Raw genomic sequence first — 14235 nt, forward strand, 5'->3', positions numbered from 1 at the left:
TCCAAAAAAGTGCTTCTAGGTCTCCACCTAGATTAATCCGTCTTCGCGCGTCGCGGTACTTAACATAATCTATCCGAATATGTCTCATACTTAACGGGCACCGACAATCGTCACATTGGTGAGGTTCTTTCTCCTCTGTAAAGAAATACGCATGGGTCAAAGCGCTGTGCCCTATCCTCAGCCGTGTGAGTACCACCTCCTCTCTCCGATTACTACGATAGATATCTTTTACTATCCATAGATACATTACTGGCCTCACAAATTCAGCTGGGACGCCATTATCGCAAACAGCGAAGAAGATTGGTTTTGTGGTGTTTTTAAGTGCTTTGGAGACAGTGCAAGCAATGAATACGGAGATGGTTGTGGAGAAAGGTTTGATGGATTATTTTTTATCTTACAAAATAAACAACGACCATCTGGAGGTATTTGTAGTGCAGTGAGGTCCAAGGGTGGCCATAATAATAATCCATAACATCCAGTTTTCCGCTGCATACAAAAGACTTGTGTTTCATGCTGATGTGCCAGGCCTCAAAACTGCTAACTGCTTAGAAGAAGTCCCAACATCGGTATTACCCCTTACTGGTGGTGGTGATGCTGGTTGTTGTGTATTTTCTCCATGCTATGCTTTTAGCCTGCAGGAGAGTTCAATAGATGAATGTGCATGGAAGGAAAGACAAAATTCCCTAACTGACCATGATTATGAAATGCCATATGATAAATTCTCTCCGTAAGTGGGGGATGTTGTGGCATACATTGCAGGGTTTGTGGTCAGAAAGGTCATGAGGATTGTGAAATGTGGTGAGTGCCTCAAGGCTCTCACATGTGATGAACAAACGTCACTAGTGAAGATAAAAAGTTTCACCACCAATGACAGTGCTGGACTGGTGCGGGCATCTGATGATGTCATACAGCTGTGCAAGGTGGCAGAGAGTTTTTAGAGGTAGTGAAAGCTCTATTGTTGGCTAGAGAAACTTTGTCTAAAATGTGTAACCAAGTTCTGCATGATGTTACGCACACTAGATTATTTAGCCATCTAAAAGACCATAAGTTTCAGGACGTTGCTCAAGGTAACCATGTGGTTCTTTTAATGAAGAACATAACCATGGAATACCTAAACATAAGGCTTCACCTAATGTCATCCTTGAGAAATCAAAGGAATGAGCAACCTCGAGTGAGAAGCACACAAACTAAGGCGATTCACTTCAGAAATCAATAGTTTTCTCAAGTTCCTTCTATTAATAAACCGATAATTCTCTTGCAGAAAAGTTTCTCGGGTTTTCCACCGGTTGATGTCGTCCATGTCTCCCGACGTTTCGATCGGCGACTTGCTGATCAATCATCCTCAGGGGATCTTCCGAATGATTTGAATGAATTGATTCGGAAGATCCCCTGAGGATGATCAGCAAGTCGCGGATCGAAACGTCGGGAGACATGGACGACATCAACCGGTGGAAAACCCGAGAAACTTTTCTGCAACTGATACGCCGGGAAAACCTAAGATCATAGATAATTCTCTTATTTATCAAGTCAGGTAGAATTGTGGTAGTTATGGGATTTTACTAATTGTGTACGGTAAACCATCTATACTTTTGGGATCGATAATTTGTTTTCTCTCACCAGTAATTTGTAATATTTCGGTAATTTGTTTGCTTTTCATTCCCATTTCTCTCAAAAATTTTCGAGATGACTTTCACAACTGCAAATTTTGAGCCTTGAGGAAATACTCTTGATTACCTCCCATGTTGCGCAGCTTTTATTTTTTTATTAGTTGACAATTGAATTATTTGACAATTTCTTAGCTGCCTTAATCTCTTTTTCGAGTACCTTACTATATTTTTGTAGTGGACCTGGTTATTCTATGTTTTCTCATTTTTATGCAGAATTATTTTGTACGGACAGGATGTTTTTATTCCTAATGCTACCCATTTCATTGGAATACAGTCTTTCTTTCTATGAACTGTTTTGAAAAAGAGTTTTGTATCAAAATTTAACAAGTTAATTGTCTCATAAAGTTGTCATAAAATTGTATTTCTATATCTCTATTTTTCATCAAACGGAATTGTAAAAATATATGAATTTCCTTCATGATCCTACAGTAGTTGAAGTATGTTGTCAGATTTAAATGTATAGTCAAATAGCATCTATCAATTATTTATTCATTTTCTAGGAATGTCACAGTAAGGTTATTCTACTAGGAAATAAGTAATAGTTTTCGATTAGTTTTGCCTTTTATGGACCCCTCCCTTAACCCTTTGAGATATCGTGGGATTTTGCCCCACGCCTTCTTTCTAATCTCACGTAGGATTTTCCAAAATGCGTATTTTCAGTGTAAATACGTTAATCTAGGTTTAAATGCGTTGGGTTTATAAATAAAACGACTGGTTCAATTATTTTCATTAAAATATTACCGAGATCGCAATAAACTGGTTTTTGCGGAAAAAAAATACGTGATACTTGCCAGGACCCCTTCTTTTTACCCGAGGGATTGGGTGAGAATCGGCTTGACGACCTACTTCTCCTGATCGCCGCGCGTAATTAATGGATGCCGCTGCGTGTTTTGTGGGTTGCACTCTCTTCTTCAGTTAGAGAACTCCCAAGCAAAATATTTGATAAATTGTATAAGTAGTGTTAAACGCTCTCGTTTACATATCACATTCTTAATCAGTTCATTTTATACGAATGCCCACCTTAATTTATCACCTTCTCTTGGTTTATGTAATTTTTTGCTTGCATCCAAGGCTATAAGATGCCTTAGACATGAAACTTAGACATGAAAAATAGAGTTTTGCGACGGACTAAAATCATTTTGGATGCCCAATACCTTCACTTTTCAGCGAGTTTTGAACGGATGAGCGTTAAAATGCTTTAGCGCGTATACGGCATATGGTCTGCATTCCCAACCGTGACGCCAAGGTCCCTCATCTCCCTCCTTGCTATGTTGGTCACAGCGTTCCGGCCCAACGGCGGTCTTGTAGCTTATATGGTCTAACATAAACACCTATCACGGTAGCGCTAGCCTTCTGATTCCTTGTACTTCCACAATTCATACAGGTATATGACTAATAAAAGTTGTGGATCAAGACGAGAAGACCTCAGATCCGAAATTTGATCAAAATCAGATAATATCAACTTCTACACCTCCAGTACCCTATATTTTGAACTTATTTCTTCTCGAAAAATCAGGCGGATTTCGTTGAAGACGCATACGGCGAACAAGACATAGTAACTACGCTCTTTGAGCTCAAAATCAACGATTACGATAAATTTCGTTATTATGAATACGAAATTTATAGGTTTTTTTCTGAAATTTCCGAATTTTGAACTCGTGCAAATTGACATAAAATTATTCACGATACCAATTACATGTGAGAGTACTCTCAAGGGTCCAAAAGCATATAATACCAGCATATTATCACTGAAGCACCTTACCAACGTTATTTCCGCCTACGTGCCAGGCACCACACGTTCATGCCAATTCGTTTTCCTTTGCAGTTGCATCAACCCGATCGTGTACGGCTTCATGTCCAAGAGCTTCCGGGTGAGCTTCCGCAAAGTGCTGTGCAAGTGCTGCCATCGCCGGCGAAGGCGGGACTCGGGCAAACCAAAGAGGCAACCTTCAACCACTTCGCAGACGAGGACCACGTCCGTGAGATTCACGGCAGACCATACCAGATGCACATTCGCCCAGACGCAAGCAACAGCCTCGGAAGTGCGCAGCCACGATCTGTTCGACTGACTTCTCCAAAGATAACACAAACGGGGAAACAATCCTCTTCAAATACTCGAGTGATTGCCTTGCGTGAAAAAAATTCCCCACGTTTTCAACATAATAATGAACTTACGAATTTTCACGTCACGGCTACGAGATAGCATGAAATGAGTGACAGTTACTTCCCGATTTAAGATCATACGCAGTGCGACCAAAATTAATAAAATAACCAGTTTTGGAAAATCCCCCAAGTTTCTCCCTGATAGCCTGATGAACCCAAATTGTGGGAACGTCATCATTTGACTGCACAATTCTTAGCAGCGGTTCTCACCTGGAGAAGGGAGTTGCAACGTTTTTCATGGCTTTCATGGCAAAGAATTTTGTCTTGATCCATTATTGACACTGTGCTTGTAATATTTTTTAATAATGACTCATTCTTAAAAGCTGCGTGTACTTCACAGTGCGAATCTTCGGCAGTTGGCACAGCAACGCTTTAGTCTACATTTCGGCATCTAGATGATATAATGGAAGTATGTGACATTTCCCACTTACGGCCAATCCGCCCAATAAAAGTCTTCGGAACGCCCACCGTTCGTGAGTAACTTGGTAGATTTACACAGCATTTCGCTACATACCCCTGCCTTTCTCAAACCCCGAATTTGACTTCTCTCTTCAGTTCACAATACGGCCAAATATTTTCAACTTTATCTACAAGGTGGAGAAAAATTGAGTCACGACATTTTAATCCTGGTTAGTTGATGCCAGTGGGAACCAAAATTACGTATGATGCGTAGGTCGAAAAAGCATCATTTTTAACCGCAGAAACTTTAAGCCAAGCGCTCCGATTGGCCACGTTTGCCCTGTTGCCAGATGCCTTGGATACATCGCGATATCCGGCAGGAAAAGCATTCCAAATCATGAGTCGTCCAGAGCATCCGGCAACAGGGCAAACTCACCGCCATTCGTAGAGCTTGGTTGACCGTTTCTGTAGTTAAATGTGGTGCGTTTTCGACTTGAACATCATTAGTAATTTTGGTCCCTAATGGCATTAGCCAACAAGTGTTAAAATTTCGTGACAAAATATTTCTCCACCCCGTATTACATTTACCACTTACAACCAGTAAGTCTTTGGGACGCACGCTGTTAGTAAGTCGGGGTATGTTTATATTAATGTTTAAGGTTGGTCAGTAGATTACCCTGGCCTGTCTACTTCCCGAAATTTGGCCTCTCCCTTCACTTCGCAATATGGCCTAATACTTTTCATTTTATCTATACGAATTTGACCTCTAGTTTACTCTACGCCAAATCTATATCGGTGAATTGATGTTGGGTTACCCGCATATTCCCGGAAATAAAAAATATAACCCGACAGCATTTCTAAAAATGAACGTTCAGTATTGAAATAAACTTCTTGGCATGTACCGCAAGTGCTCTCCATTGTTTCTTAATTCAACGCATCAGGTCCCAGGACGTGCTTCTCTCCAGATCTCCTCTTTCCTCAACTCCTCCCATCCTCAATATTGTCCGAATAGTCCCCTCTTCCTTTCGATGCCCCACATCCTATTCTGATGCTGTCTTCTCACTTCCCTTGGCATCCTTTAGTAGCAGACTACCATCCTCCCCGACTTACTTCTTTATTTATAGGCCATTTTCACCCATGGGTTATTTTTTCACTTATATTTTTTTTACTTACAAGTTTCCTTGCGTTTTTTTTTATCAGTATGGTGCCAATTCCCTCAACTAATGTACTCACAAACCGTTTCCTTGCCAACAATCTGATATTTGGGACCTTCCGCGTGAAAGGCGGTGAAATTAAGATGAATTGCCATTAGAAAACATTACCATCGTTCCGGAATCGAACCATGGACCTTTGGTTCTCCGGAGCACTGCAATATCCAGATTCCTGAATTCCCTTGACAATTGTACCAAGGCTCATTGTACTAGATTTTAGCATAGATGGAAATCCATAGATCCGTGGCTCGACTCCCGGTCCATGTAATTTCTTTTCTCATGGCAATTCAATTAAAAAGCACTTATCTATTTGGAACTGGGCAGCGGTCCCTGTGTCCTGCACGCCGTCTTCAGTTAGGGTATGCCTTCATACCTGCAGTGATTCTCCCATTCCTGGTCTACTAGCTCTCCCTTGGTAGTAGATGAATGATTCCACTTGGTATACCCTTACCCTTGGTATACTCCTAATCCTTCAATTCTCTTGGAATTGGAAAAGAAGAACATGGAATCCATTCCCGTGCACGAACTATAAAATTCGTTGATACCAGATGCCTTGGAAATGCAAGAATATCTTGCCAGCGTGTCATGCCATCATTATTGTGCCATGGCGATCTTTGCTGTGTTGCCAGCTATGCATGTGAAAGGTACTGAAGCCCATCAAATATGAACCAATACGTTAGAGCAGGTGGAAGACTCGTGTATAAGAAGTATTTTTTTCAAGCAATCCGAATAAGTATATCCACATGTGCCATAATGTATATATTTGTGTTAAAATAAGCACACACCACTTATTCACTTATTGTATACATGTACCTGACAATGGCACAAGAAATTAAAAGAATGTTTACAAGCATGTTTACTGTCATTTCTTTTTATCAGAGGAAACTTATAATTTCCTGACAAACAACTGAATGTCTCACACTGAATCAAAAAGCAGCCTTCGACTGCTTCCTTTCGTTGTGTGTTGTTGAGTGTTTACTCGAGTTATAAAATAATACGCCGGATTAATATTTGGTCACTCCATGGAACCGATTTATTGTCGAGATATTCCAGTACATGGCAGAAGAAAGCTGTAGAAATGATCCTAAATTATCCTCCACCAGTTCACGTTATGAGGGACTCTTTTCAGAGTTATTCAAAACCTATCGTAATTTAGAAGCGGTATCCAGCAGAGCTTCCATAAATCATAGTACTATCTTCCTTTTCACCTCAACTATCCACTTGATCGTTGAATGCCCTGTGTAGGGGGCTTAATTGGGCCAACCCGAACTGCGAATTATTTGTATGGGGTGTCCAAAGACCAAGTCGTATTTTAACTCATGACTCTTAGGCCAGTAGAAAAACCGCATATCAACCAATTCGGCCATAGCACTCCCATCAAACTGACTACGACTGGAAGATACAAGTTCAGTCTTTTACCTTCCTTGATGGAGGAGAAATATTTTTTGAAGCCGTGGCGTAACTAGGAATATGCTAGGGGGGGAATGAGGGGCCTGTGGGGCGACTCCTCCCACCCGCCCCAAGTATTCGGGGTCCGAGAAAATATTTGAAAAATGACATGCCTGGATATGCATTTTGCATCATTTTGGTAATTAAAATTTAACTTTAAGTAGATACAGTTATTATATATCAAAACTAGGCAATAGTGTTAAAGTAATTTTTTTCTCCGAGGCTTTGGGGCCACTGATTTGAAGGGAGTGTTCGACCGAGTTAAAGGCGAGAGACGCAAGTCAAACTCTTTGATTAATCTGTTTACATAGAGCGGGCGGGATACATGCATCTCTCAAGTTTTGGATTGCGGCTAAGGAAGTGAAAAGCGGTGGGAAGTGTTGTGTATCCTTTCAAACATCAATCACGCGTGTCCCTCCTCTCATATCAAGAGAACCTTAAATGCACGACGGACTTGTCACCACTCAACTTGGCAATTTAATTAAGGAATTACCAGCAAAAGCAAGCGAACTCGGATCTGCCGTACAGTATGTGGATGCATTCGAATCAGAGGCAGCCACTGAGCGGACACGAATGAAAATCATATCGGCTCCTTTCAATTATGTATACCGTGACCAGCCATGGTTATAAATTTACGGAGTCACCCGCAATGCACAAATTGTGTGGAAATTCCACATACAAAAAAAACGGAGATGGAGTAGTAGGGATCCGAATTCTTATCCCGGTCAAGGAAAATGATTTTTCCGCTCCGTAGAAGATTTCCATTTCCACCTGGGGATATTGCCTCGGTAGCTAAACTGTTGATAGTACTCCACCGGAAAACGGTTCCTTATGTTACTGACTCACAAAAATTGCGATCTTCAAACAGGAGTACAGGAATTATGCAAGAGAGCTATTTATGAAAATAAATTGAGGGTAGGAAAAATATAACATTGAAACTTTTTTCCCGCAAGACGGCAACGCTTTTTTAATTTCCCAGGAAAGGTGCACAAGTATGAGCATTTATGTTTATGGATAATTTATGAACTCTCACGACTCGAATACACAAATGCTTCACAAACAGGTTAATGAATTTTTAAAATTTAGCCATTAACAAACAAATCAGTAATTAATCGAACTAAATTATTCATTGAGACTATTCTTATATGTATCACTAGTCTTGAAAATGGTACAGTGTAACCGAAACTAGTCGGCAATAAAGTGTGTGTTTTGTAGAAAAGCAAAGTAATTTCCTTCCAACCATATAAATTTTTTCTCAATGAGAAGGTCATGCTTTTTGTCATTTGCAAGTTAGAACTACTCATGGTCAAGCATTTTTTGCCAATTGCAGTAGCAGTAGAATTTTTGTCTACAGAGTGCGTCGACATCTAAGGTCATTTTGCACCGCACCATATCCTATGTTAAAGAGTTTTTTTACGACACCTTACTTTTACCTAACTTACACCTTACATTATTATAGATGCTAAAATATTTCCTTCTTTGGACCTAAAAACGAAAGGAATACTGACTATAAGACTGCCTATAAGATTAATGTTTGCCCATACGAATGACTCAATCGTTGATTAGAAAAAATACGTGTTTTATCAATTAACTACTGCCATTGACCAAATTTTAGCAGTTACTCAGGTAATCATCATGGATCTGATAAGCCCCTCTGGAAGTGTGGCCTTTCTGCTTGTGTGCGCGCGGAGTCGGAAAAATAACTTAACACCAGAAAGTCCAAAATAATAATCTCACTAACGTCAACCAATCTCGCCATTTAACAGAAGCCTGTACGGCAAAGCTAAACCCCTGCAGTGGAAGATTAAATTACTCGCAACGGGAGAATTTTCTCGAGAAAAGCCGAAGAGTGTAACACCACGGACTAGCATAATTACTTTGACCAAAAAAAAACACATTGGGCAGTATCCCGAAGCGAAGGAACTCCGAAAGATTATATTACGATTTGAAATGTAAACTGACAATAAATAATTGATGAATTTATCAGTTAATTTACGACCCATTAATATGACCACATATGCATATCCAAAACATGGCTGAGAACAAGGACCTTACATTAACTTTATGAAAAAAACAAGATTTACAAGAAATAAAAATAAATTAATTGTACCTATTCATAAAACAACCATGTACCAAAATTCATTTTATATTAATTCATGTCATGTATGGAATTCGATTCCTCAAGAGTTAAAAAATATCTCAACATTCAATAATTTCAAAAAGTCTTTGTTTTCTTTTTATTTTTATGATACCTGAATTTATATAAGCGTCTGCAACTTGCAATTTTTGGGTTTGTATGTTTTTTGTATGGTTTTTGATTTTGTTTCATGTCTTTGGAAATCTGTATACAGGTGGTTGTTTGAGTTGGTTGGTTAAGTGTTTCATGATTTCTTCTTTTTTTATGTTAACCTTCTCAGCCTGAGTGTTTATGATTATGTATTAATTAAGGCTCCAAAGGAAAGGATTCCTAGAGCCAATAAAGTTTATTTATTATTTATTATTATTATTATTACATTCTACAGCTTAATATCACTATACTAGAATTGAGAAATAGGGAACGTGTAATAAGTGTTTCAGGTGAAAGAAGAAAAGCTTCCCACATAATTTGTTGTTCTAACCAGTTTTAAACAGGAAATCAACTTACCGTTAAATTCGATTTCCAGTAATTGATGGTTGAAAAAAAATAAAAAATAAAAGGAGCATTAGAAGGCAGTACACACCCATGCGAATATCGAAAGTAAGTTCATCCCCACAAATGTATCATATTTAAAGATTTAGCTTGCAACTTTATATAAATTTACAAGGTAAGTTACTACTGTCTCTAGGTGACTCCGAAGCGCTGTGCGGTAACTATTTCAGAACATGGTTAAGGCAAATAGTTGTATTAGTTGCGTCGGGCACATGCTTGACAACGAAAGGCTCGAGCGCTCACGAATATCACGTGACTGTAGGCCGCCGTCTCCTTGACAATCGCGAGACGACATCAATCAGCGATCATCTAGAGCCGAGAGTCCAATTGCTCTCGGGGGAGCTTAATTGATTGATGTCGTCCGACTGATATCGTTAGTCCATGCCGCCTTCCCAGCTTCTATAAACACACCGTTCTTCATTCAGACATTCAATCGAGTGCCACAACATTCATTTTAAAAAAACAATCATTTGAAAATAATTCGGTTTGTTTCTTTTTTTGGTGCGTCAACAGCACAGGTCATTTTGCGCCGCAACCGTCCTTATGTAAAACAAATTTCGAGTGTTTAATGACACATTATAAAGGGAATTAGTATTTAAAATAAAAATTTTGCATGCATCTGTTTAAATCAATTCACAGTTTGTTAAAAACGTTGATTTCCTTCAAAAAGACGATTTCTCGTGACAAACGTTCCGGAGAATTACCGAGGGTATGATTTAGGGCAGCGCTCACTTTGTGCTTGTCTCGAGGGGATCGATATTTATTACACTCCGTCAGGATGTATTTCACACTTAAATATGAATCGCTTTCTTCACACCAAGGTGGGTTCTTCTCTTCTGTAAAAAGGAATGAGTGTGTGAGGACAGTGTGCCCTATCCTCTCCGGTTACTCCTGACGGAAGAGGGCCATGATGATACCACCCTTTTTATAGCTCGGAGCCTATTGCTATCAGTCTCATTGCACGAATTTTGCCATTTGTTGACTATGACCCTTCGAAACATTGCCTTGAGATCCTCCGCAGTCACCATGTCCCTTCTATTATTTCAGCTAAATCATGCGAACCCATTGCTGCATTATCTGCGCACTCGTTGCCAGGCATACCCGATTGTCCGGTTACTCACATAAAAGAGATCTTAATTCCCTTGCTGTTTGAGAGAAATAAGAGTTCCTTGAATATCCTGGACGAGTGGTGGATTGGGTAATACGCTGAAATGCATTTCAGAGCGCTCAGAGAGTCACTACAGATAAGTAGTAGTATTTAAGTTTCGGGTGCGTCCACGGCTAGGTCATTTCGCACCACTACTGAGTCATTTATTTCCAAAACTTATGTAGAAAGAGAGTCACTGCATATGTCTTCGTGCAAAGAGTGAGCATAATTAGATTTTATTAAAAATATGTATTCCTTTGAGGAACTGAAATGTATCTTTTAAGTTGGTAGGGTGGTCTCCTAAGAGGTAGTGGTAGGTTTGGGGTTACGGGTGCGTCGACAGCTAAGGTCATTAGCACCACGCGCAATCAAATTGCGACATAAGCATATACTATAGTAGTAGTAGTAGTGTTTGGATTTAGGGTGCGTCGACGGCAAGGTCATTTTGCACCACTACTGTGCTATTTAATTACAATTGTTATGTATAAAGTAATCTAATGCATCTCATGTCTTCGTTGAAAGTGTACATAATTAGACTTTATTAAAAATGTTTATTTCTCTGAGAAACCGAAATGTACAGATTAAGTTGGTAGGGTGGTCTCCTAAAAGGGTTTTTAGGTCTCCCCCTAGATTATTTCGCCTTCGCGCTTCGCGGTACTTAACACAATCTAGCATGATGTGTCTAATACTTAATGGACATTTACAATCCCCACATTGGGGAGGTTCCTTCTCTTCAGTAAAGAGATACGCATGGGTCAGGGGGCTGTGCCCTATCCTCAATCGTGTAAGTACTACTTCCTCTCTCCGATTACTACGAGCTGAGGAGGGCCACGCTGCTACCGTGTCCTTGATGCCACGGAGCTTGTTATTATTTAGAATCCTCCATGACTCCCTCCATTTTCCAAATACCACGTTTCTTAGAGATGCTCGTAAGTCCTCGTGGGGAACCAGCGTTGAGACTAGAACTTCGTTATTCAGAGCTTCCTTGGCCATAGCGTCTGCTATCTCATTCCCGGCTATCCCCTCATGTCCCGGTACCCACAGAAAATGGATATTCAAACCCTTTCTCGAAAGGGTCAGCAGGAGAGAGTGTATTTCTTGCACGATCGGGTGCACGGGTGAGAAGCCAGAGATGGCTTGTAGCGAGCTCCTGGAGTCAGTGCATATCACAAAGGCGCCGCCGTGGTCATCTAGGGCTTCTAGAGCTGTCCTTATGGCATAAAGCTCCGCCGTGTACACACTGCACATCGGGTGAAGCTTTGCTTTGATGTTCCCGTGGATAGGGGAGACCACTGCACATGCACAAGCAGAGTTATCTTTCGAACCGTCAGTGTAAACGGGGGTAAGGTTGGGGTGATTCCATCGGAACATGGCAAACAAACGCTGGTACTCCGAGGGAGTTGTGGAAGACTTCGGTCGAGATCGTGAAAGAATATTCACCACCGGAGTGGGAGTAATCCAAGGGGGGTGTTCCGAGAATGAAACAGGATACACTTCAGGTAGCGTGAATTCGCATCCGCGAATAAAATCGTTAAAACGAACGCTTACTGGTCTGGTTGCTTTAGTCCTTCGGTTAAAAACATTAATAAAACGGGGTTTAAAAAGTAAACTATAACATGGGTGACTCGTCATTGCTAAAATTTTGGAAACGTAGCTACAAAGAAGCCAGGTCCTTCGGTAGCATAGAGGAGGCTCGCCTGCGTCGGTATATATACTGGGAATCGGGCTGGTCCTAAACGCCCCAGTGCATAGTCGCAGACCTGCGTTGTGCACTGAATTAAGTGCTTTCAAATACGTCTCGCGTGCGGACGCATACACGAATGAGCCGTAGTCTAATTTCGACCGCACCAGTGTGCGGTAAAGTAAAATTAAGGTGGTGCGGTCTGCTCCCCAAGATGCGTGGCTTAAAAACTTTAAAATGTTTAAAGACTTCAAACAGTTTACCTTGACAGAATTAATGTGCTCCTTCCAGTTGAGTTTGTGGTCGAGGGTCATCCCCAGAAAACGGACTGATTCCACAAATGGGAGGTTTCTACCACCTAGGTGTAACGTGGGATTTACATGGACGCCCCGAGTGCGAGAAAAGTGAACGCACTTTGTTTTCTCCAAAGAGAAAAGGAAGCCGTTATTTTGGGTCCATTTGTGAAGTTTATTGATGGTGAGTTGCGCCATACGCGATGCATTCACGACCCTAGATGATCTGCAGAAAATCGCGAGATCATCCACAAACAGTGACCCTAACACTGGCTCCTTGATGCAGTGAGCTATGTCGTTGATCGCAATAGCGAACAACGTCACGCTCAGAACCGAGCCTTGGGGAACTCCGTTGTCAAGAGGGTAAAAATTTGACAACAACTGTCCCGTCCTTACTTTAAAAACACGGTTGGTTAAAAAATTTTGTATAAAAATGGGCAAACAGCCTCTAAAACCCCACTCGCGTAATACGCGTAGAATCTTACGTCGCCAGACCCGGTCGTAAGCCTTCTCTAAGTCGAAAAATACACCGACTACGTGTTGGCGGAGAAGGAAGGCTTCTTGGATGAAATTTTCAATTCTGACCAAGTGGTCCATTGTGGAACGGTTCCGTCTGAATCCGCATTGTATCCTAGAGAGGAGTTTTCGACGCTCCAGCCACCAAATGAGACGTCGATTTACCATTCGCTCCATTAACTTGCACAGGCAGCTGGTGAGAGAAATCGGCCGGTAAGAATTCGGGTCAGCTCGGTCTTTTCCATGTTTTGGGATGGGGACAATGACGGACTCCCGCCAGGACGGAGGAAAATCCCCATTGGCCCAGAGCTGATTAAAAGTTTCAAGGATTTCCAGCAACGCCGATTCCGATAGATTTCGGAGGAAGGCATTGTGGATCTCGTCGGGTCCTGGGGACGTGTCGTGGGAGTCATGGATGGCAGATTTCAGCTCCCAAATGGTAAATGGCATATTGTAGTCTGCCGTTGTTTTAGGCTCCATAAAGGATATAGGGACGTTCTCGAGCCTTTTCTTGAGGATCGCAAAAGAAGGGTCATAGCATTCGTCGCTGCTCACTTTGGCGAGTAATTGGGCGAATACGTTCCCTATCGCAGCTGGAGAAGTGATAACCTTTCCTTCGACTTCTAGGAAGGATATACCTAGATGCTGGCTGCTACCCGATATGCTCCTCACCTTACGCCATACCTGTGCAAGTGGAGTCCTGTGGTTGACACCGGAGACAAAATTCATCCAAGAAATCCTCTTTGCGTCCTTTATTACCTGACGCGCTTTCGCTCTTAGTCGCCGAAAAGCGGAGAGATTATTTGCTGTAGGATACTTGTTGAAAATTCGGAGAGCTTTCTTACGTTTTTTAATGGCTTCTGCGCAGGTTTCATTCCACCATGGCACCGCATTTCTTGGAAGGATGCTTCGAGATCGTGGTATGCTAATTTCGGCGGCTTGAATGATGCTGGATGTCAAAAGATTTACGTTTGTTACACAGTCGTTGTTTTTATCCCACACGTAGTTAAAATTTGAGTT

General features: G+C 41.2%; 1 protein-coding gene across 1 annotated transcript in view; it reads left to right on the forward strand.

Annotated features, from left to right (window-relative positions):
* The window catches only part of LOC124166879 (gastrin/cholecystokinin type B receptor-like), a 131760-nt gene extending 125467 nt beyond the window's left edge, over positions 1–6293 (forward strand). The window contains exon 7 of the mRNA XM_046544591.1: positions 3493–6293. Coding sequence (XP_046400547.1) covers positions 3493–3736 — 244 coding nt within the window. The 3' untranslated portion in view covers positions 3737–6293. The remainder of the gene's footprint in view (positions 1–3492) is intronic.
* Positions 6294–14235: the final 7942 nt, after the last annotated feature.

Source organism: Ischnura elegans, chromosome 10, assembly GCF_921293095.1.
Source record: "Ischnura elegans chromosome 10, ioIscEleg1.1, whole genome shotgun sequence".
Taxonomy (NCBI): Eukaryota; Metazoa; Arthropoda; class Insecta; order Odonata; family Coenagrionidae; genus Ischnura; species Ischnura elegans.